The sequence below is a fragment of the Chlamydotis macqueenii genome, chromosome 2 (assembly GCF_036417535.1).
Source record: "Chlamydotis macqueenii isolate bChlMac1 chromosome 2, bChlMac1.mat, whole genome shotgun sequence".
NCBI lineage: Eukaryota > Metazoa > Chordata > Aves > Otidiformes > Otididae > Chlamydotis > Chlamydotis macqueenii.
Window position 1 is genome coordinate 122,823,139 of NC_141557.1, and position 24,495 is coordinate 122,847,633.

Below are 24,495 nucleotides of genomic sequence, written 5' to 3' on the forward strand. Positions count from 1 at the left end.
ACCTAGACTGGCAGTCTCATGCTTTAGAACTACAAGTTTATTCTGCTTAGGAGATGAAAATTTAAAAATGTTCTTAAGATATTGCACTTAGAAGATACAAAGACTTCTATTACAAAGTTACAGTCATAGTATTAGCTTTTAAAATAAATTAGACAAAAAATAGATTAGCAGCACAAATACAGAATTTATATCCTTCCCCCTCCCCACCCTGACATCCATAGTCATCTGTGAGTCCCTGAGGTGATCACCACCCCCAAAATTTAATATATTTCATTGGCTTTGCACCAACACAGCACATATCTTCATTTCGCAAGACTTCCATTTGTATAAATTCAAATCTGTTGTTTCAGGAAACTCTTGAATTCCTCAGCTTACCAGGGAATGGTAATGGCACCAGCAGTACAGCCCCTCCTCACAGTTCAGCGAACAGCAGTGAGAAGTCAAGTCCACCAGAGGCTTTCCTGGCTCCCCGCCAAATACACATGGTTTCTTGGTCCCTTCTTTCCCAAAAGCTGCCAATTATTAGTTTGTGATGCAGGATCATATTTAAGGCATTATAAGAGACATAACCAACAGAACTGATTTCCATTAATGTATTTCCATAATGAGGTGAAAAGAAGACAGTTCATGGAATTTAAAAAGTAGTTTGAGTGAAAGCTGTTGATTAAGAGCCAATTAAAAAGCTATTTCCTTCAAAGTTGTTACTAATGAGAAGTGAGGCACCTTAAGTTCACAGCTGCTAGAGAAGCAGACCTTTCCCACCACCACCTTTAATAAGGTCCACTTTAGAGCTGCTGGTCTCTGAATTTTGTGCTTTTTCAGTCCTTCTTCGCTCGACCTTTGAAGGTATCCATGATATGGAGGTGTCCAAAATATTCCGCAAAGAGAACAGCTACTTTCACTGGTACAATACTGTAAGGTAGGGGAGTTAAAGAGGAGGAAAATAACAAAACAGACATCAGAAGAGTTGTGCAGTTTTATCATAGAATTAGTTTTACTAGGTTAATACTGGCAAAGACAGTATACTCCCTAGAATATAGTACCACCAGTTCTCTCAAAATATCCTTTATACTCATTTGGCAGCCTGAGTTATTGACAGATCAATTTCCCAGCCTGGCTTACAACAGAGTCAAAGGTGCCCTAATGCTGGAGCAAGACACCTGATGTGCAGCTACTGAGGAGCAGGCCCAGTCTCTACAACCCACAGTAAAACTGCACCCCAATGGACTCAGCAAGTTACATTTAGACATTTCTGTTATTGTTCTGTGGTCCAAGGGTAGACTGAACCCCTAAAAACAAAAAACAAAACAAAACAAAAAAAAACTCCAGAGATGTGTAGAACTTAATGAAAATTCACATCAACAAGTAGAAGCCTGGTTTGCACTTTTAGTCAAAAACATAGCTGAACATAGCTGGACAAAAAAAGAGAGGAAAAGAAGGAAAGGCATAACTTACTTTTTCAAAGCAAAGAAAAAATAGAGACTGCGTGGTAGCAGCAATATTTCTTGGTCCCGCCGAATAGCAGTGATTATCTTCTCAGCCACATACTCTGGCTCCAGAGTGGGAATCAGACTTGGCCACCTAGAAGAGAAGACACTTCTTACTATAAACCGAGTTGCTTTGGATTCACATTTTACTCAAAATAAGTCTCAAGTTTGCAGTTATTCAACTAAAAGAATAAATAAATACCACAAATCCTATGAACAACAGAACCTTCATTATGTTAGAGAGTGAGTGGCCATTGCTATTTTCCCTTTGTAGGATCTTTCATAAGAGAAATCTGTATAGTCATATTAAGACACACTAGGCTTTTATTTGGCTCCTAAATTTGTCACTATACAAGCATACTGAGCAAAACTATGCCACTGATTTAGAATCATAGAATGGTTAGGGTTGGAAGGGACCTTCAAAGGTCATCTAGTCCAACCCCCCTGCAAGGAGCAGGGACATCCCTGACTAGGTCAGGTTGCTCAGAGCCTCATCCAGCCTGGCCCTGAACGTTTCCAGAGATGGGGCCTCCACCACCTTTCTGGGCAACCTGCATGTGGGTTTAGAAACCAGCAAGGACAAGTGGAGCATTTGGCTTCTGCAGAGGAAAATACACCAATTACATTTCATGTTTCAGCTTAAATGAACAGTAAAGGACCAAAGGCTTTGCCACTTGGGTTGCCCAGTCACTGGATAGCACTGTTAACACCCATCTGAGGCCCTAAGAATAACAGGCAGAGAAAAGCCTAGCTCATTATTTTCATAAAGGAAAAAGGAGTACATAAAATGCTAAATGTGTAAGTTGCATAAAAACCTCATAAGAGTTTACTCACTTGGTTCCACAGCCATTAAACATTCCTGTGTTTATGATGTAAGGACACACAATTGTGGTTTTAACACCAGCCCTTCCCAGATCTCTCATCTCTAAATCAACTGACTCCGCAAAACCAACTGCTGCAAATTTACTTGCACAGTAATCTGTAAAATAAATAAAACATGAATTGCCATTAAACATTTTAATTTACTAATTAAACACTAAACAGGCTCAGTGAGTCCTACCACTGAACACGTACACAGGAGCAGTAACATTTTTTGACAGAGAACAGGGACAAAACTATGCTCTAGTAAGTAAACTAGCTAGCCACAGTTTTGTTTGGTTGGTTTTATGTTTGGGGTTTTTTTTTTGTTTAGTTTTTTGTTTGTTTGTTTTTTCTCTTTCAGTATGTAACAGCAGCACTAGAGTATAGAAATGATATATACAGAGTACCTGCAGGAAATTACTATCTGATAATAAAATATTTTACAACAGAGTAGGAACTGTTTTCAGGATTAGATTACTAATAAAATTTGCCTTTAATGTGATTTGCTCCTTTACTTTCCCTCTCCTAAGTTAACTGTTGTGCTAGATGGCAGACAGAGGGTTTCTAAATGCATCCCTGCTATCACCTTTCTACTCTCTACCAAACAATAGCAAGTGAAATTATCTTTTCATACCAGACCTTATCTTTGAATCCATGCACTGGCTTCTTAAGCATCAAACTCAAGCTTTCAAGACTCTCTAGTGTGGTTTCAACATATGAAACTCAATTTGTCTTCATTATCACTGCCCTGAAGCTATATTTCTTTTACTGCTATGTCACCTGATTTCATTTTCCTCCCTCCTCTGCATATGTTTTCCAGAAATGCCTTCTGAGTTTTCCCTAATTTCAACACTTTTTTTCCATCACTTTATGGGTCCTCTTGGATGAATGGCTGAGAGATAGAGAATGCAAAATGAGAAATTGCATATCTGCCTCTGTACCACATCTGGATTTTTGTAGTTCTTTGAGTTAGGGAAACCTGTACAGGACCCTGCTTAGCCTGAGAACACGCTTGCAAAAAATAAAACCGAAAAGAACAACTAAAACAAAAAGTGGCCTCTTCACCAAATACCTGCAGGTTAACTTTAACAACATTGAAGTTCTCAGTTTCCAAAGTTCCACGTCTCCTAGATCTTCTAACTGCCTTGGCAGAAAAAACCTGTTTCCAGATGCTCAGCAGTGCTATGAACTCTTTTGCAAGGAATGGTCTATTTAAGATCATCTGGTTTGAAAGTATGATCATTTGCTTTACCTATAAACAAAGACCTGTAAACTCAAAATTAGGAATTTTTTTGTGAGTATTGATTGCAGAGTTTAAATCAAACTAATTGTCTGCATGAACATTAGCTTTAATACACTACCTGAAAGACCATTGACTCCAGTCAGTCCCGCTGAGCTTGCAATGCTAACCAAGTGTCCGTGGTTAGAGGCCATCATTGCTGGGAGGAAGGCTTTGCAAGTCTGTAAAGTAAGTCAGAGTTGCAATGAAACATTTTACAAAGTAAGCTACGTGCTATAATATTTTGAAAGTGGTGTTTTTAAATAAATTCTCCTTACAGTTTAAATAAGCTTTTCCTCCTTCCATTATGGAAGCAGGGAGGGCAGGGAAGGAAAAGAGGAGTTTGTTGTTTGAACTCTAACCTTCAGCTACTGAACTGGGACTTTCCAGGCCTCACCAGTACCACAGTCTCCTCAACACCAAAGGTGGTAACTTGCTGAAAGCTGAAGATAGAGTTTAAGCTATTTGTTAAGTTTCTTTCAGCCTGAAGCTCAGCACTGTAATGTTTCAAATGAGAATTAAGTGTTCACTGCAAATTTTGTAAAATGGCAAAAATTTGAGTTTCATGTCTTCCTTTATTAAATTCATTTAATCTTTGTGATTAAACTTATTTATGAAGAAACTGGAGCATGTTTTAATAGCCCCTTTGCAAATCTTTATGATAGGTACATCATACAGATGACCTGCTTTCTCTGGAAAGAAGGAAAAACAAATTAAGTTACTCATTCTGGACAAAAGTCCCCCACTTAATAATAAGAACATTGTCTGAACACGTGGTATTTCTTACTGAAACTATCATAGCCACAAAGCAACTACAACACTAACAGAATTTAATGCTTCTGTTACTAGAGTAGCAACTTTTAGGCTTGGCCTGCTTCATGTCAATTAATACTGAGAGTTTATAACACATGACTATCTTTAGAATTTAGCAGACTGTAAACTTCAGTTCTTAAGAGCATTTTTAAATACGAAGCAGTTTTGCTTCTACCTACCTACCCCAGAAGTTCCCAAAGGATCCATGCTTCCATGCTTTTTTATTTTACAGACTCCCAGGCATAGAAAGTAATTTTTTGTATCATTTCTGACTGAGCTTACAAGGAGCTATATATCCTTGCATATTTTCCAGAATTCCAAAAGGCAAAATTAACACTGAAAACACGTTAAAAGGATGTTTTAGTATGTATATGCAAAGTACAGGTATTACCCAGAAATGTGCCATTATGTTCACTTCCATGGTTTTTTCCACAAGCGCATCTGGAGAATCAATAAACCTCTTCCCAGTTACAATACCAGCATTGTTGACTAGGATGCTAACATCGCCAACTTCTTTTTTAACCTAAAACAAAAAGCCTCAAGATATTATGCAATAAATACAAAACATGCTTTCCAAGTTTTCTATATGAAGACATAAAATAGAGAAATATTACACATTTCAACTAAATTGAACTTAGTATGCTTGTTACAGATTCAAACACCTCAGGTTCCCCCACATTCTCACCTGACGCCTTTTCTAGATCTGAGCTTGCAACTGGACTTTCTTTGGAGGTGTTGAGCCCAACAGCTCCACACAGGCTTCTGCTTTCAGTGCCTCTGGTCCTTGATGCAGCGGTTCCAGATAGATGTCTAATGCAGAGAGCTTAACTAACACAAGTATTTTCCTACAGTAAACTCATCTTAAAACTAATGAGTGGTTCGGTTTGTAGGGCCATTTCTATGCCATGCAGTGAGGCACAGTACACAAATCCTCGGGTGAGTTCACCAGAATCAGGCACATCAAATCTATGTGAAGGCTGCAGTATCTAAACTTTCACTTGTGAGGTTCCTTGCATTACACTCCAATCCTCTTGGATTTTCCACAGAGTAACTTGAACACAAAAGCAGTGCTGCCGTATGACTGAAGCCAGCTTGCATAGTACATGAGTCTTTTGATGGGCAGAGAAGGAAAATCAGATTCCCTGTTGGCAGTGATAATAGCCTACATCCCAACAGTCCAGGGATGCTGCACAAGGCAGCAGCTACTTGGTAGCATCTTAATATTCCAATATTTCAATATTCTTCATGCTGTTTTGTACATGTTTCACTTCCCCAGACTGTGATGTTTAGACACTGACATGTATTACATAGTAGTTTCTCACTAGTGATAACTTTACTTCCATTCCACAGCACACACATTAAACCAGACTTCCTTACAGCTTTCTAGAGGAGTAGATGGAGTTTTCTGCCTTCAGCGTGTTGGAATTAGAATGGGCAAACAGTCACTTTTGAGAAGAAGTATTCCTCATATGCACAGGCAGTAAGAACAACTACCTGTAAAATTAATTTCCTCCTTACAACCTTTTTATTTATTCAAGTATCTTGATTACTTCAAGGAACTTTACAGGTCAGGAACTTGAGAGCTTATCTAACCAAACAAAAAGGTTTTTTTACAAGTTTATTTCTTATGAAGACAGCATGAAAGAACACCATGTCTGCATTGATTCTACCTCTCAGGACAACACAAGAAATGAGAAAACTGTAGGAAATGTAGTAGTCTTATGAAAATTAAAAGCTGTAGGAATCTGAATAAAGGAAGATTTTAGGATATGAGCATTCACAGAAGGCAAAAGCCTTAGGAGCTTCTGGGGCTCATGGTGCATAAACTTGTTTCTAGTGCATTAGCTTCAATTCTAACGCTGTACCAGAAACCTTATGAGACATTCTCAGAAACTAAGTTAGCTAAAGAATAACATCTACACATTTTGTTCAGTAAGAGGAAGTAGAGTTCTTGTTTTAGCTCCAGCCTTAGAACTCTCACTTGAGAGAACAACAGTAGGCCAGCCGATATCAAGATACTGTGCCATCTCTCAAAAGGAGAATGAAAATACTGAATGCAGTATTTGAAGTACAGTTAATTAATCTGAGCTATCTGAGAAAAAGGAGACAAGTACTCTATAAGTTGTTTAATTTGTGATTTTCAGATCAAGTGCTAAACGTGTGCTGATCAGTAGCTTTGGGAAAACATGTTTTTATGCTATCTTGCCATACAGCTGCAGATCACAGAACCTCATTTTTTAATGGTATTTCCTTTGCTAGGTGCCTACAGTGACTAAAGAAAGCACAAGCAGACCAGGTAGGCTCCCTGTATGACAGTAAAGAATTAAAGCATAATATACCATCTACCCTTTATTCTAGCTTAACTTCCTCATCCTCCTTAAAATTGTTAACAAACTAAGGAAGGGTTTAAAAAAAACCAGAAAGCAGCCTTGGTATGATTATACAGAACAGCTTTTATAATAAATTCACGAGCCAGAGCCCCTCTCCACCTCGGTCATTGCTCACACATTCTTGTCTGTCTATTCCCCTCTCAAAAATTTGTCATGTAACAATTTAAATATTTCTGAAGCAGCACCACATGACCTCCATAGGCAGCCTTAGACAAGTTTTCTAGTCACCAACCTGAGTATGTACTGCTCATACAAATTAAAAATAGTTTGCATTCAGAGACAAAAATGTAATCATTAGTAAATGGTGCTTTAATACTGCCTCACGTCAGATGATCTAGCAATTGTGGAAGTCTGGACCAGTACCCTAAATCTACCCTTTGGGGCAAATAACAAATACCTGAATAAGTGGTCACACTTCTTTTGTGCAAACAAAAGATGGACAGAGATGGGGAATGTGGTACACAAAGTTTGTAACTTGGTGATTGGGGCATTCGGGTTAGATGGGAGAAGGGAAATAAAAACAGAATCTTGATCATCCCATTTCTAACTAGTGGCAAAAACCTGAACGTCTTCCTTTATCACCCATCTCTACTCAGTCTTCCAAAATATATTCACACTTTGGATGGAATTCAAAGCAGATTCAAGCGCCTTCTTGCAACCCAGACAAATTCCAGCTTTAGAACACCTCTGTCCATGCAGCTTCCCTACTAACTAGATGTGGCACCTCTTTCCTCAGCAAATTGTCTGTTTTAATTCTCTTCTCCTCTCAGCTCTCCCCTGCACATGACAGAGCCGAGACACCCAGCCCAGGCTTCCACACTCTGCTTTGAGAGCAGGTACAGAAGACCTTTAGCAAGCCTTTTCCCTAGCTATTTGGCAGGGCGGGGAGGGATAGTGTCAACTTTCCGGAGCTCTAAACCTCTCAATTTGTGTAGTGCAGAGAAGTATGTTCCAGGTGTTTGTTTTAGGCCTAGGTAAGGCAAGCATTATGCAAACAGCTGATCTAGTTAAACATCTTTTTCAGGTTAAAATAAACACTATTTCCTGTTTGTGTCTGCATTTATATTTATGCTTTTACATTAAAGGTTAGTAGTGAGCAAGTCCCATGATTCCCAAACAGCATCCCAAAGTGTCTAATTTTAAGAACCATGAACTCCTCTAACTGCCTACAAGAGGTGGAATAAAGCACTGGGTGTTTTATAGGCAGCATGAAACACCATCAGGAAATGTGCTTCTACTTTTGCTCTTCTGCACAGGAAAGAGGATTCTCAGAAAAGTGGAAAACTGGCTGCAAACTGTCATCCTGACTAACAAGAAAAAACAGTGCATAAGCAAAAGAGTACCATGCAAGAGATCCTGGAAGTAAACATGAGCCCAGACGCAATTTTGAAACATGATAATGAGGAAAAGGCTTTGTTTCCTCACAACTAGAAGGATAAAAAACCAGAGTTATTTCCCCTCTTTCAAAGCCCTAGGTTCTCAAAGTTTAGCTGAACTCAAGGGAAGGAGGGGTAGGTCAGAGAAAGTCACATTCCTTTTGTGGTTGGGTACTTCTGGAACAGTGACATTAGAAATAAATTTTAACCTATGGCTGTTGATAGCCAAAAGCTGTCCTTCATCCTTTTGGTACAGGAAAGGAACAAGGACACCGCATGAGCAGGGCTTTTTTGGTTTTCTTCCTACTGAAGTGACTTTTTCTTGGTCTCTGTGTGGTTGATGAAGTACCAGAAGCAGGTATTTAAGGTTCACATAGATTTCGTTTTGGCTTTGATGTTGTTTTTCTAGGCACAAAGTGTTCAACCATATCCTGCCCTGCCTGCATGAATTTAGCTCGCTATAGTCTTGTAAAACTCCAAGTCCTTGCACAAAGCTGAATCACTGGGGTGGGGAAACAAAACCTGGAACTGTGCTGCCTCATCTTGCAAAGGCTGATGCTGCACGCTATGAGCCAGCCTACTACACCCCATCAAGTAAACAGTGGCACGAAGCATTAACCAATACTAAGTCTTTTTGTCACTAATAAGATGGGAAAGTTATCTGCATGATTCTACATCAATTGTCAGCAGTACATGATGTTTCTGAAATAACAGTAGTAGGGTATTTTCTTCTATCTGGATCAGCAGGAGGATTATTAGTGGATCAGCTGTTTGAACAGCTGACAGAAGATTATAAGTGAGGAATCATGCACTGAGATTCTCTTATCACTTCATCGCTCCTGTCTACCTGTTTTTATCATCCCTAACCTGTACCACACATATCTACACTCTCTTCTCCTTTTTGTATTTGGCAAGAAAGGCTCTGCTACTGCTTTCCTCCATGGAACTGAAGTGCTAGCCCTTGAGTTCTCAAAACTGAAGGTTAGTTTCCATCCTCTTCATTCTAGTGTCCTTCACACTACAATACTCCCTCCTCCTCCTCCTCCTCCTCCTCCTCCTCCACTCCTCCCAGTTCAGCGGGAAGCGCAGTTATAGGCCTGCAGTGAGAAACATGCAACTGCTCTGCAGGGACAGCAGATGTGCAACTCAGCTGGCTTAAGGGAGCTGCAAGGGGCACCAAGGGCGATCAGCACTATCGGAATACAAAACCAATAGTACCAGCCTCTAACAAGCTGCAAATCATGCACAAGCTTCACTTATCAGAAAGTTTGTTTTAGTCATTTTTGCACAGATAAAAAATGTCGAAGGTCAGACCTTCTTAAACAGCACCAAAATAGGAACATTAGTTCAGCCAACAGATGTTCCTGAAGACAGCTGAACTTTTTTTTTTTAGGAAAAAAATAATCCTCAGGCAAACACTCACTGTGGAAACTTTCTAGTGCAACAGTTAAGTTTAGCAACATTTTAAGGAAATGAGAACAGGTTGTTATAATGGAAACTGTTAAGCTATTTTAGCTCTTGGCAATTCTACTAGTCTGCCCAAAATATCTAACCACATGCTATAATTACAAAGCTCTTCAGAAAGGAAAGTAAGAAATATTTAAGACTTCAAGATACATTTATTAATTCTGATAAAGTGAGTCTGCAGAAAATCTGTTCACAGGCATAGAATTATTTGAAAATTGCCTAAGAAGTTAATCTTTTTTACTATGTATGCTCTTTAGGGTTTACTTTTGGTAAAAGGCTGCCAGAACTTGAAATACTGCTTCAGCTTCAATAAATTGATTTTCTGCACTTCACCAGTAAATGCTTGCTCAGTAATTGAGTGAATGAGAAGCTATTCAGTTGAAATTAGCTTCTGAAAAAGAGAACCAGCTTTTCTTATTTTTAAAGGAACAGAGGCATACAAGTCAACTCTGAAAACCAGTATTCTTAAAATAGGTAGCAGGCACAATACTTTCTGAATGAATTAACTTTAATCTCTCACTTTAAAGTCACTAACACTTACCACACATCATACACACGTGCATGCACTCATTTTGGAATAGTGTCAAAGCCACAAATAAGATACTTTACCTGATCAGCTACTCTGTAGACTTCCTGCCTTTTGCTACAGTCACAGATGTAGCAGTGTACTCTCACTGCTCCATTTTCTCTGGCCAGTCTAGTTGTCTCCTTGAGCCCCTCTTGATTGATGTCCCAGAGAACCACTGTGGCTCCAAGTTTGGCAAACTTTAAAGATAAGAGTCTTCCAATGCCGCTTCCCGCTCCTGTGATTAATACTATTTCACCGCTAACATTCTTCTTCCGTCTAGGCACAACCAAGAATACTAGCGACTCCAGCAAGTAATACAGAAGAAGTCCAATGACTTTGAACGTTTCCAGGAAGAAGTTCATCTTGAGGATATTTCTTTAGATACCTGATAAAGGAAAACATTTACTAGATAAACCATAAAAAGAGAAAATGCAAACAATGTTTCAAAATTGAAAAGCATTTTGAGATCCATTCTAAATATTTTCTCTAGCCTGCTTCTGAGTGTTAAAAAAAAAAAACCAACAAAAAAAAAAATAGGCTTACATCTGCACACTGACTTATTTGCCCTCTTTCTGTATCATCACCAGGTTGCTCCTATTCTCCTCCAGAATGCAGCACAGAATTGATTTATGATTTGAGAGAGGCAGGAAACATCCGCCCTCATCTGCTTTAAAAATTCCCCACCCCTCACATGGATTTCCATCTCTGCTCTGACAGGATGCGAACTCAAAAACTAGAATTAAAGTGATAGCTGCCCCTTGAGCATCTTAAGCAGAAATGCATGGCAATTATAAATCAAAACATACAACTGAATCAAACAACTTCAGTGCTCACAAGCTAGTACTTTAGGTCAGGAAAAATTCTGCTTTCAGGATCATGACCTTTTTTTTTTTCTTTCTTTCTAGGCACTCCGTGTCATCCAGAAATCATATGCAGACCAAGTCAGTCTTAACCCTGCTGAAAAACTGCCAGCATAGGGAGCTTCAGAATACAATATGCTTACAAACCTCCAAAGCACACCAGGTAAATTACTGGCTGTCACCACTAGATTTCAGCTACCAGTACTACCATTATTGAGGAGAGCTTGCTTTCGCAATTGATCAGTGTTTTGTTCAGGGATGCATTGCAAAGCTGTTTATTTTCCTCTCTTCACCCCCCTGTATTAAGCAAATGTCATCAGCTTGAATCACACCATCTCAGGTATGGATTTAACTCCACAGCCTCTACTCATCACAGTAAGGCTGACACCTAGCAGGCATTTAAGTTCTTGAAAGAATGCTATTTATTTCCCAATATCCAAAAGTTATGCAAGAAATGTACCCTTGGTCAAAATAGGTTTTAATCTTTGACTAATTACAGTATGAAAGATTAATATCTTCCTTCTCAGCTAAAGGCAGGGGCACACTGACACTTACACTTCAACCTTTAGCACTACATGCCCAGTTGGATCACATCTCTTAGTTAACATTGCTATCTATGTGCATAGGTAATTGTGTTTGACAAGCGCCAAGAGATAAGTTACTTAGATCTCTGCTACTCTGAGCAAAGTTCACGAAATTTAGCAAGTGGACATATACGTGTTATCATGAGTCTCAGGTTTTGTACATGGGAAACAAGGCCAGTCCTGAAAAGGGACAGGCCACTGCTGGAACAGAGCAAATTATCTCAGAAAGTTTTCTAGCAGAAACATTAGGACGTCTTAAAACTATTCCAATGACAGAAAGACATTTGTCAAAAACATAGTAGGTGGAGAAATAAGTTCTTCTTTCTGAAGAAAAGGAGTCATAGGGTGAATGGTTTTTGTTCTTCATTCCCTTTAAAATGGGACAAAATGTGTGCAGAGGTTCCAGCACAGATGAAAAGCTGTAACACCAATAAGAAATGGAAGAAATATCTAAAAAGCATAGGAATATTTTTCTAGAGCAAATGTTGACATTGCGTGTAGTAGACTCTCATAGCTACGGAGCTACTCTAGATATAAGCAAAAATAAGGTTATACAGGAAAAGCACTATTAAATTTCACGCACATCCAAAACCCAGCAAGTTTTTGGAAACACAAGTTCTTTGCTGGGTCTAAAACAGAAGCAACAAATCTTGAAAATGCAGTCGCTGAATTTAACTTGATGACACTAACTTAATGCACTTAACGCAACAGCCTCCATTTGCATGAAATGAGATCGATATCTCTGGAGTAGATAAGGATGTCACAGTTGAGCCCTATGGCAAAACAAGAGAGGCAGTTGCCTTCAAAGTATAATACACAATTTGACCTACGTCAGTGATTTATTGAGTAAAATAATCGTGTATTAGGCTTCCACAGGACAGAGGCACGTTAGATCCTAGAGAAGCAGTGATTTTCTCTTAGAGAGGTAGAGTTGTTTTAGGCATACAGGCCACAGGAGACTTCCCATTAGAACACCAACCCTGCATCCTTCAGCGAGATGCTTGATTTCCTCTGACGCATCTCTCGCCTAATTCAGCTTCGACTGGGCCACGAGCCCTCCACGCTCACCGGCTCAGAACAGCTTACCAGAAAAATTTATTTCCCAGTGCGGATAAGTTGGGCAGCACGGGCCTGTGGGTACCTGCACTAACAATGCCCACAGCCTGTCAGTGCTCACAGAACACAAGGACAGGACTGAGACTGAACTGCAAACCACCTCTGCCACCCAACCCTCCTCCCAGCAAGGCTGGGCGAGCATGAGCTTGCTCACTACATCTGGAAGGTTGTGACCACCCCACTCCCCCACAAAAAAAAAAAAAAAAAGCCAAACCCACCCTAACGAGCCACAGCGGTCCTGCAGCCAGGTCAGCCCAAGGGCCGGGGGCAGCCATGCCTCCCCCGCAGCCGGAAGGCGCCGGACCAGCGTCACCTCGCTCGGCTCGCCCCACCCGCTAACCCACCAGCCCACTTCGCATCACCACAGCCCCACCACAGCGACCAGATCGCCACCCTCCCCGGGACCCCCCCGCTCCCCTCCACCTCCGCACCGGCCCGAAACGCGGCTCCCCGCGCCGAGCTCCCCAGCCCGGGCCCCCACACACGCCCGGGCCCCCACACACGCCCCCGGGACCGGGACACCCCCCCGGGCCGTGGGTACCTCCGCCTGCCCGGCGTGGCGCAGCGCGGCAGCCTCGGAACGGGCCGAAGGGAGCGGAAAGCAGGCAGAGCAGCAAGGCGGGGCGGGGCTGGGCCCCGGCCCTTTATGACCGCAGCCCGCCCCGCCGCGGGGCTGACCGGATGCCCAGGGGCGGGGCGGAGGAAGCCGGGCCGGGGCCGGCTCAGGCCTGGCAGGGGCGTGCTGGGGCGGAGGTCACTCCCGTGTAGGATTTAGGGAAGCCCCCGTGAAGAAATCGCTGGGCTTGGGGTGGCCGTCGCTCCGGGGAGACACGGCCCCTCCAGGGTGCTGGCCTGTCAAGGGAACGAAGGAGCTTGCAAAATGTGTTCTGCCTGTAGCCAGAGTCTTGAGTTTGTCAATTCAGTGAAGTTACCTGTTTGCTACTATAAATACTTTCGTCCCTTAAAGCAATATGGTGTGGGAAGGTTTTTTTTTAACCTTACGTTCATCCTTAGGTAGCAGAACTCCAAAACTGTAAGGCACTGAATGTTCACAACTTCAAGGAAAGTCAGTGTGGGGAGGGGACGCTTAGTACCGTCAGGAAAAATCTGACTGAAGGTATTTTCTTGGCACTGAGATCATTAATATGCCTCCTGACCAGAGTGGTATGTTTGTGCGGCTGTTGCATTTCCATAGAAACAGGACAACACAGCTTCCTGGATGTTACTTTCATCTGATGAATTAAGCAAACACTTGCTTATGAAACAATGTAATGTTTATGAAATAATAATAATATACTGCATAATGAAGAATAGGAGACAGCAATTCATAATGTAAGCTTCTTTAGGCTTCTGCCGTTTGGTCTGGTAATCTCCAAAGAAATTTTGAGAACTGCTTATGCACAAACCATTCCAAGGAGAAAGGATGGAGAGGGCACTTGGAGATACATACTGGTGAGGGAGCTGGTGGTTTTACTTGCTTTTTTGCCTTGGAGCAAATGGCTCCCCATAGTCAAAAAGAATCACAGAATGGTTTAGGTTGGAAGGGACCTTCAAAGGTCATCTAGTCCAACCCTCCTGCAAGGAGCAGGGACATCTCCCACCAGATCAGGTTTCTCAGAGCCCTGTCCAAGCTGGCTTTGAATGTTTCCAGGGATGGGGCATCAGCCACCTCTCTGGGCAACCTGTTCCAGTGTTTCACCACCCTGCTAGAGTTTCTCCCTATCTTTCCCGTAGGCCCCCTTTAGGTACTGGAAGGCTACTATAAAGTCTCCCCACAGCCTTCTCTTCTCCAGGCTGAACAGCCCAGGAGAGGGCTGCGGTTTGAAAGGTGCTGTTTAAATAAATACTTTTGTTGCTTCCCCTGCACATTCTTTTTAAAGTATTGTTGAAAGAGGTCAAAAGGTCTTTTCTTTCAGGTATGCAGTTCTGTCTCAGAGTCTAGGCTCTTGACTATAGACTTTGCTGCGCCCTTGAGAGCTAGTCACAAAAGAGAAATTAACTGCTGGATTAGAATATTTTAGTGGGAGTTAATGTATTATTCTATTACTACAGTAAATCCAGGAGACTAATTATAGCCAAACAGTGACGCTGATGAAATTTGGGTTTGGCAGCTGCTTTCTTTTTGTGGATTGTATTGTTTACAGTGGCTTGCTTAAATCAAGGAAGTGTAAAATCCCCCCGTTCATTTAATTTTCAAAAAGGTTTAAATAAAATACGTGCTTTGTAGTAATACTTGGAAATTAATAACACTTAATGTTGAGACTGACCTTATGATCAGAGTTGGAGAAGGTGAGAGACCTGGCTCCTTTCCCCACATTGTACAAAGATTTCCTGCAAGTAATAAACTCACTGAATAAAACTTGCTGAAATAAAATTAACTAAATTTATTGAGTTTACTTGTCTGTATGATGAAAGGCTAAAATTAGCCTTAAAGTAAAGATGCCCTTTTTAAGACTGATAAGTTAGTGTCTTCCACAGCCTAGGGTCAGAGACCCAAGTGGAACCACTACTCTTGATTCAAGTCCAGAAACTGAACTACTCTAATTTGTATGGGATGAGGCTGTCTCCCTCTTGTCATACATTATTTTTAGACCAATTAGTGAGTGCTGGTGAAATCTCAGGAGTGCAGAACTGGGGCTGGTATTTGTGCATTTTGTCTATCATCATGCTGGATGTTTTCAAAGGAACCAAGGTCATTCAAGTCATATAAACAAGTTTGAGGAACTTTGTAAGTGCTCTTACTTTTGCTTATCTGTAGTACTTGTGCTATGTAAGTGTACTGCTAGTCTGTAGCTGTTTTTTTACCGAGGGCTGCACTGTATTTTGGCCTACCTTAATTTCAAGAAAGCCCTTGGCATTTCTTGTCAGGTAGATATCAGCACCTGTAGAGGAACAGTGTAACCAGTAGCACACTAAATTGCTATTTATGCTTCGTGTGAATCTGTGGTAGATTCTTTATTACATTGACCTGATTTCACTACTATTTAATCTTGATTATGGATATGTCACAACAAATGAGAAAAAAGCAAATAGAGAGTAAGGGTTGCTCTAAGCTGGATAAAGGCAACTGCATAGTGACTAGGATACTCATCCTCACTTTAGAGTAATAAAACCCAACAGCCTGGCTTGCTGTTGGAGCCATATTGTCTTAAAAGCTCTCTCATTGTTTTTATTTCTTTCTACCAAAGCACTCAAAATATGATAAATATTTTGATAGTAAAGGATTAATTACCCCCCACCTACCTCAGCCGCTGAAGCAGAATAGTGTAATATGCTTATAAACAGTCTGATCTTTCTGCTTTCTTTTAATTGGCAAGAAGTAGGAAAGGGAGTACAGGCGACACCACTGGTGCCTACGTGCTCTGATTCATTCTATATGTCTACTGTGAAACTTGTAGAATCCTAATAAGTTTCCAGTGGCAGTGTCAGCTGCTTAAGCAATTGCAGGTGCATCATTGCAATTGCAGCCTACACAAACTTGTCCTTAGTCACATACTGCACCTGCCCAGAGAGGAGTGGGTCTTAGTTTGAAAACTAGTGCCTTGCTCAAAGTCAAATATCTCCTGTGTTGCCTATGAAGGAAGTATGGCAAACACCACTTAGCCAGAATTCTTCAAAATTGACTTTTTCTTCTTATTCCAGCAGAAGAAAAATAGCTGAGGGAGAGGAGATTCCAGTCAAAAGGAAGGAGCATCATCCTGAACACAGAAGGCTGAGTTGCATTCTAAATTTTCATTTACCACATGCATTTCCTTTGAGTCATATTTACCCTCTAAGAGGAGTTTTTTGAATTCTAGTTGCCTCTATCAGCAGATTGAAAATACAGGAATTGTAGAAGTGACAAATTATTACCTGCTGGTGCCTCACTCACTGTGTCTGGGAAGGGTGCCAAGTCCCGTTTAGTGAGGGTGAGGGGGTGAGATGTGCTGCACTAACATCTTCTGTTCGAGGTATTTACTACCTACACAGCAAATACAACCAGCAGCTTGGGGCACTGGATAGCATGCTTCTATCCCTTGCATATCAAATTAAGAACGGGGCAAATTCTCATTGGAAGAGGAATGTGCACTAAGTATCATCGTGATTTAGCCATTGGATGCCCAGATCCTGGAGTCCACAGCCTGTTACTCTACTGTGTTCACAGTATGATGGTTGGTGTCAGGACCTGACACTTTGTCTTTCATTCCCTATACATTTTACTGCAGTGTGGTGAACCTAATCAGAACTGATGAGTAAAACCCTGCAACAAGATGTTTGGGGTTTGCTTTTTCATCTGGGCCAGCTCTGTGATCAATTTACAGTGCAGAAGATTGCGTGGGAAGCAGAGAAAAAGCCTGAAAAACAAGACTAACTTAATCGGAGCTCCCATGGGTCATGAAAGTGAGACAGAAGCCTCTAACCTTGGCAACAGGTAGCATTATAGACAGGAATGTGTCTGAAATTCTGTTCTTTACCCAGACAGGAATGCCTGTTACGTTAGTCCTCTAACGCCAAAGTCCAGTCATTCCTTGTGGATGTAGATGGTTACATCAGCTCTTATGAGTAACTGCTGTTTCCTGATGGTAAAAGTGGTGTGTGTCCCTCAGTCATGGAAACGTGTGCCAGTCTTTGTTGTAGTAGGATTATGACAATGATGCTGTGAAGGACTTAAAACCACATTTTCCACCTCCCAGGAGGACATGTCAAATACTTGGTTATAATTTCTTTATGCGATCTGCAGAGCTTTGAGTCATGCTGGACAAGTGGGTACAGCACAGGTAGCTGGCTTTGCCGAAACTTACCCTTGCCCAGCAGGATAAAAGTGGATGGCAGCAGCAGCAGCATCTTTTTGAAGTTATATTTGCAAAGGGTGCTGAACTTTATTGAACACCCTGCTCTGGGGATGGAATTGGCACACTGATCCCCTCTGGGTGCAGAAGCGTTCAGTCTATTGATCCCAAACTTGCTTTGGCATGAACTCGCTGGGAGTGGCAGCTGAGGGCTCGCTCAGGTAAGCAGGCAGCATTAGCTGAGCTCTCATCTGCCTCCAGAGTTGACCCACTTTATTCAGGACAGTGAGACAAATGAAAGAAAATGTGCAAGTAATTTGAGTGTGATACAGAAGCGTTAAAGTATATGCTCAAATATTGAGTATGTGTCCATGGGTTGTTATAAATCAGAGCCTCGTCTAGCAGTGTCGTATTTCTGATCACTAGGATTTTATTTGCAAATGCACGTGCTATCTGTGACGCACAACGAACACAGATAATCAATAGCCTGCCATAATCAGCAGCAAGGAGATTGCTGCTATGTAGCTCTGCTCACTGTTTTTGCATGCTCCCCTATGTGCCTCTGGTATATATTCCTCATAGTATCTCTACTTTTAAGAAAATCTGCCTATACCGCAGGAGGAAGTGGCCCACAAGAGATTTATCTCCTTCATCCATGAAAAAAAAAAAATATTTCTGATTGGTTACTTGAGGAGTTTGGGCTAAAACATCCTTTACAGTAATATAATCCTCATTGAACAGTAAACAGAGTGAGGCAGTAAGAGTGTCTCGGATATCAGCTGATGTGATTATTAAGCATCAGGGGTTTTTTTGCTATTTTAAAGTAAGTGCCTCTCAACAAGAAGAAAAGTACCCTCAGTCCCTCAATGAACCTTTGTGAAAGCTAGAACCTACTTGCGCGTCTTGTGATGGTCAATTTTGGCTTGTTGTGTGTTTCTCAGAAGTTGAGATAATGCTGCAAATGGCTATGAGAGGAGTAAAAGCTGCAATGTTTCTCTGCATTAATTGTTGATCTGTAAATTTAAGACAAATGCTATACTGCTGATGCATTTATATGAACTTTTATGACCATGATATCATACTTAGTTACCAGCTGCAATGCCATTCACCCTTGAGTCTCTGCTATTTGCAGAATTCCAGCATTGGTGCTTTTGGATTTTAACTTGCCTTTTTCTCTGTCATTTCTAAATTATTAAGGTCTTCAGCTGCACAGAAAATCTGCATACAAAATTTTTGGTGAAATCATTTTGTCAGAGAACATGTAAATTCATTAAATTGACGATGAAGTATTCTGATGAGTGTACTGGCTTGGACAAGGTTTCACTGCATCGCCCTGGTTACTTCAGAGAAGCACCAAATCTGCTTCTTTCTGAGTGATCCAGCTGGTATCTGAGAACCAGACATTAAATCACCTTTGCTTTGCTAGGTTTGGTTCAAACTTAAATGTCACTATCCCACATCCACAATTTTGGATTTCTATGGTACGCTTATATTTAAGCCGAACAGCTCCCCAGAAGAAGGTAAGGGTGTACAGGCCTGATTTCCACCAGGAGGTTCTGGATGTGCCTTGGTGGTCCAGCTCTTTTAGACACATTTCACAACCCTTTTGTAAGCTGTACTACATTTTGGTGTATATTAATTACTGTATTTACACTTTGATGATTTTGTTACATCAATTTGCCTACATTTGTTTGAAATACATCCACTGCATTTGTTAATACATTTTTTTCTACAACAAACTGTTGTATCCTTGTTTATTATATACAAGATTCATACTGTAAAAATTCACTGTTGTCACACTTCAGCTCTGGTTTTAATGCCTGTACTTGGCTTTTGATGCATGAAACTGAGCATCATGTTGTTAGGTGACAAAGGGCTGATGCACGTTGATACCAGATCAACACAAAATAGCACGATAAAAAAGTCTCACTTTCTAAAATACATCTACACCAGTAAAGTTTGTGAAGAAAGGAAACCTGTCTGGGAGATCTTTACTCTTAGCTAGGAAAAAGCTTGTCACTGCTTTTGTAGCCCCTTATCTCTAATTGCATTTTATCCTAGAAGACCTAGAAAAACAGTGTTCAATTGATTATTTTTTTTCCACAGCTGATTTTGAATAGCCACAGGAGATTTTGACTTTTGTGGTTTTTTTTTTTTTCAGACATCACCTAGCTAAGTGTGAAACCTTACCCACAGAGAATCTATGAAATTAGTTCAATATTACAGAGGCAGATTTTTTTTCCCTTCTCCTTTGGTTACTTTTGAATGCAGGATATGATCTTAGCACCTACTGTGGCATTTCTCATTTATCTGAATATGAAGTAGGTTCCTTATATTTTCTAAAATGTCTGTATTTCCCATTGCTCATTTAATTTCTAAAACATTTTTCTGTACTGGAGTTGAAATCTAGAATGTGTTAATTCCATAGCCCAAAGCCAAACAAAATCATTTTTAAAAAGCTTCACTGTTGCCCGTTTAACTTCCTGTATTGAAGGATAGTTCCACTAAAATTATTTCCCTCAGCCTCCTTCCCGTTCCCTGAAAGGCGCAGTTGCACAAACCATGAACACTGAACCTGGTTTTAGAGTTGAAACAGAGTTTGTTTCAAAATCTGTCAGGCTGACAATCGCTTGCTTTTAAAACCCAAAACGATTGTCTCTGACAATCGTGAATTAGGGAAAAAGCTCAAGGAACATTGGGAAGAATGTCAGATTAACATGTGAGGTGAAGTAACAGTTTTTTGGGGGAAGAAATGGATAAGAAAATAGAAAGCAATAATCACGCCATTATTTAATCCACAGTGCACCCACGTCTTCAATGCTGAGTGAAGACCAATTCCCCTGCATCTTCCCCCCATCTAGGATCTAGTAGGACTCAAAAGGTATGCAGAAGAGTGATAAGGCTGGTTACAGTGTGCAACAGCTTTTGCCTAAGAGACATTTCAACAGCTTGGAAGAGAGTTGCGAGGGGAGGGGTGTGATAGAGGAATATAAAATCTCTAATGGTGTGGGTGAAGCGGATGATTATTCTGTTTCTCACAATAAATAAGTAGGTGATAACAAGTGAACGTCATCCTCAAGTTATAAATGGAAGAAAGAAATTGCCCTTTCCCTCAGCACCCTTAGTCCTGGAAATCAGACCAATTTTCCTGCTGCAAATTGTAACCCTTGTATGCAGGTTGTTTATAAAACAAATACATACCCATAAAAGTATACTTATTAACCAGTGTTTCTAGTAATTGCCTACTAGAAGACCCTTTTCAGAGATTCAGCAGTCAGCTAAGTTCTGTATGAGTAATGGACACTTTATAAAGTGATTGTGGAGAATGTTCTCATTGTTCAGAGTAGCAGTTTAAAGAAAGAAGCGTTTTATTTCAGAAAGCTAAATTACATAGCTTATCCGACACAACTGATTCATGTGCCTATACAGTACTGGCTGTAAAATAGTTTTTTACAGAAGAACAGCCATACTGTGTTAGACAAAACATCTATTTAACCTAGTATTTTACTTCTCAAGTAACCAGCAGCATGTACTTAGGAAAACAGTGTAAGAACAGGGAAAGCATACAAGTGCTATTTCCCCAGTGCGTACAGACTCGTTCAGTTCAGGGACCTCTGAAGCCACAGAAAATAGTGTTGTGTTTAATGGTCCTGATGGATAAACAGAGCAAATGCAGTTGTTGTGATCACACATTACAGCAGCTTCTGAATAACTACGGAAATGTTGCTTTTCTGCCTTTTGAGCGCTGGATAATCTGTGTTAATTTCCCCACAGAAGACCTTTTGTATGTAAAGCGCCTGTTTTCAGTTTGTCCATATTAGTGTGTCACCCACGTACAGTTAAAGTCTCTGGGTTGTATCTGAGTTACCTACCTTCCTAGGCATAAGAGTACAGGCACATAATACTTATACTGTGCAATGAGGGGAAGTGATTAATTATTGAAGGTACCACTAAACTGGAAAACAATGTGGATTAGCCTGCCTGTTGCATTTTAAACTCTGTGATCGATGGATTGTGTCATCTGTGGATCATGCATAATGACAAAGGTAACTAAAACAGTAAACCTCTTCTCACTGGGCTTAAATTTACCATATGGGGACATATAGCTCCACTGGAAAATTTCTAGGCAAACTGAGATGCAAAAATATATTAAGAAGGGAAGATCAGCGAGGAAGGTAGGAAAAAGCTTCCCATCATGTTCAACAGGGACCTCCATCCTTTTTTTTAATTATTTGATTTTTTTTTTAATTGACAGGCCACTCAAACTTATTGAATAAAAGCAGTGATCTACTTACTTTCTGAGCAAAGAAAATCCACAGGCCGGCTTGTGCAGTGTTGTCCCAAAAGCGTTCAGTTAGAAGCAACCAACACCAAACCTCAGCTTTGACGTTTCAGTTCTATTTTTCATGTTGTCCTCATTTGTTTATTTGCACTCCCAAATACTTGTGGGTATGTTTTTCTTTTGCTTGTTTACAGTGATTTGATAGACTGCCTTTTTGCGTTTGGCATAACATTGGGTGAGAAAACAATGGTGAGGATGGGGTTGTCAAAGAGATAGCCCAGCTACCAACCTCATGTTCCCGGTCTTTCCTACAAAAGACCAAAAAGCCATGAGAAACAAAAATATGTGTGATGTATCTGCTAATCTCAGGCCACGTTAAGGAGTGGGCAAAGGTCTGCTGCAGGTCCCTGTGGAGCAGTGCACAGCCATAGCGCCTGCATCCCAGGGCATGAACTTTGTATTTGGAACAAATGCCCATAAATGCAGCCACTGCTCGTAGCACGGCAGTCCTCCCACGGCCGTTCTTCTCCAGGATGTCTGTGAAGTGATTAGAGAGATCGTAAATTTAACAAACGACTTTTAAAATCGATCTCTGAAGTACCACAGCCCTCAAAAGGAAGGAGCTGCTTCCCCCATGTAACCACCCGGGAGCCGGCTGAAAACCTCCTCTGTACAGACCGGCGCTGCCGTTACTGGTCCCAGTAGAAATGGGGACTGAGTCAGTGGACTTCCTCTTTTTGGGCTGTTGGGCTTTCCCCTTTAGCTTTGCACCTACCAGAAAGAAACCCCCCTTCCTTCCTATGGCGCACCCAGCCGTTGGTGCTCCGGAAAACAGGGAGGCGGAGGAGGGGGGCTGCACGCCTGTCGCGCCCTGCCGTCACGCACCGCCCCCCCCCCCATCACCCCTTTCGCAATGAGCGGTCACGTTATCTGCCAGCAGGTACCGGCTGGCACCGGCTACCGTAAACCCCCGCCTCCCAAAAGCACGGGGAACCGCTCGCACCTCCCAGCGCTCCTCATGACGGGCGGCCGTTGGGGCACGCCTCCCGTAACGGCTCTCCCAGCAGCCCCCGCGGCGGCCACGGCGCCGTCCCGGCCCGGGGACTGCTGGGAAATGTAGTGCCGGTGCCGGCCGTGGGGCAGAGGGACGCGGCCCGTGGGGAGAGAGACGCGAGTGGTTTGGTAGGCTGCCTGCGGGCCAGGGGCCGGACGCCGGCACAGGCATTGCGGCCGCCGCCGCCCTACCCGTCTCGCACCCTCCGTCGGGCGGCCAGCCTGCGCGCCGCGGAGGCTCGGCAGCGCCGGGGGCGCCGGCAGCGTGAGGCGTTCGGGCTTCTTGTGCCACAAAATGGCACCTGCTGGTTGGGCCGGAGCGAGCGGGCAGCCGTGGCGGCGGCGGCGGCGGTTCGGTTTCGGGGCGCACCTCAGTCACGTATTGGAGGGCAGATAGCTTTCTGTGTGTCAATGATGGCAGTTGAGCAATGCCGCCTGATAAAGTGATTGACATCTGATACAGTAACTTGGGTCTCAAAATGTTTTCTCTGCGCTTAGGCGTGCCCTTATGATGTAATTTCCGAGAATGGGAAAAGCACCTGGATGCTTAATGCGAGCAGGTTTCCACCCCCCAATTTCACAGTGCTGGGGTTCGGTGTTACAGGCCATATTACAACCAGGCCTGGTTCTCCATGTTTGCAGGGCTGGTATATCTTTTTCCACATCTATGATTAAGGTTTAGATAACCTGCAATTGCTGGCTTGCCTTGTGTTCCCACAGTCTTTGCTTTGGTGGTGTCATGCTGTCCTCACATCTTTTGATATCAGAAACAGATCATAGTCCCTCCTCCTTTAGGAGAATTCTATTTACTTTCAGTGGAACTGTTTGGAAATCCTTAACCAATTCGTCTATACAACATGTTGTAATTGTAGCAGTCCCCCAAGCACCACCTCTGACATGTGGCTGCATCTCATACACACCTCTTTAAGGACTCCCTTTTTGTGCATTACTACCTTCAGCACTCCTAAAACTCTAACAGTCCTTCCTACTCAGCAAGTTGACCACCATTTTATTCTTTTCCCTGTTCTCTAAAATCTTCAACTTCCTCTGTTTCACCTCTTTAAATCTTAAAAATCAATCCTTTGCCTGCCAGTCCTGTTGCTAAAATGGTGATCTGTGTCTCGGACATTCCCCATTGACCTCAGAAATCTAAGGAAGCACTTCCACAGAGGAGGTTGCACAATGAAATGTGTGGGAGATTATGAGAGGCTGGTGACAGATCAGTTCCAGATACGGCAAAGACAGAGAACCTCTTAAGCATCAGGGCTATAAGAATGGAGAACGCATTGTTAGTGACCCACGGGAGCTGCTTCTTTCTTCATCCCTTCTGGTAGGTCTGGAAAACGGACAGTAGGAGCTCTGATGCATATGCGTGCTACCCCCTCAGAGAAGCCTCTGTGAGGAGGTGAGAGGGAGACAACAGTAGTCAAAGCTGGGATAATAAAGCACCTAGGAATGTGCTCTGCCAGTCTGACTTACACAGGTCAAGACTGCAGTATAGAGAGCCTTCTGCTGCATGGGCCTGAAGGGGAGCTAGTGGGGAGTAGCAACATTTTACTGGCGCCAGTCCTCTTTGACTTCTTTTCCTTG

The 24,495-nt window shown here is 42.0% G+C and overlaps 2 protein-coding genes across 13 annotated transcripts in view; one reads left to right on the forward strand and one right to left on the reverse strand.

The window, feature by feature from the left end:
- Positions 1 to 10,797, forward strand: part of CHCHD7 (coiled-coil-helix-coiled-coil-helix domain containing 7) — a 39,123-nt gene extending 28,326 nt beyond the window's left edge. For 2 of the 12 annotated variants that reach the window (XR_015257696.1, XR_015257690.1), the window contains 4 exons: positions 6,700 to 6,736; positions 7,601 to 7,666; positions 9,126 to 9,187; positions 10,522 to 10,797. The gene's annotated coding sequence lies outside the window, so the exon portion shown is untranslated. Of the gene's footprint in view, positions 1 to 6,699; positions 6,737 to 7,600; positions 7,667 to 9,121; positions 9,188 to 10,521 lie in introns of all 12 variants that reach the window. The other 10 variants (XR_015257691.1, XR_015257697.1, XR_015257695.1 and 7 more) reach the window with 10 other exon arrangements.
- LOC104473107 (short chain dehydrogenase/reductase family 16C member 5) lies at positions 15 to 10,603 on the reverse strand. The gene is made up of 6 exons (XM_086740840.1): positions 10,283 to 10,603; positions 4,832 to 4,963; positions 3,710 to 3,809; positions 2,322 to 2,466; positions 1,456 to 1,581; positions 15 to 912 (listed from the first exon to the last, which is right to left on the reverse strand). The coding sequence occupies exons 1-6, from the start codon at positions 10,601 to 10,603 to the stop codon at positions 819 to 821; spliced, it is 918 nt and encodes a 305-aa protein (XP_086596966.1). The 3' UTR covers positions 15 to 818.
- Positions 10,798 to 24,495: the final 13,698 nt, after the last annotated feature.

What these genes read in the sequence shown, in the direction of transcription:
- LOC104473107 (XM_086740840.1), bottom strand. Translation starts at nt 10,603, where the DNA reads ATGAACTTCTTCCTGGAAACGTTCAAAGTCATTGGACTTCTTCTGTAT. An exon ending in ACATAATGGCACATTTCTGG is followed by an intron (nt 3,810 to 4,831) that starts GTAATACCTGTA and finishes CTTACTTTACAG; the next exon opens with ACTTGCAAAGCCTTCCTCCC. An exon ending in TTTAATGGCTGTGGAACCAA is followed by an intron (nt 1,582 to 2,321) that starts GTGAGTAAACTC and finishes CTTCTCTTCTAG; the next exon opens with GTGGCCAAGTCTGATTCCCA.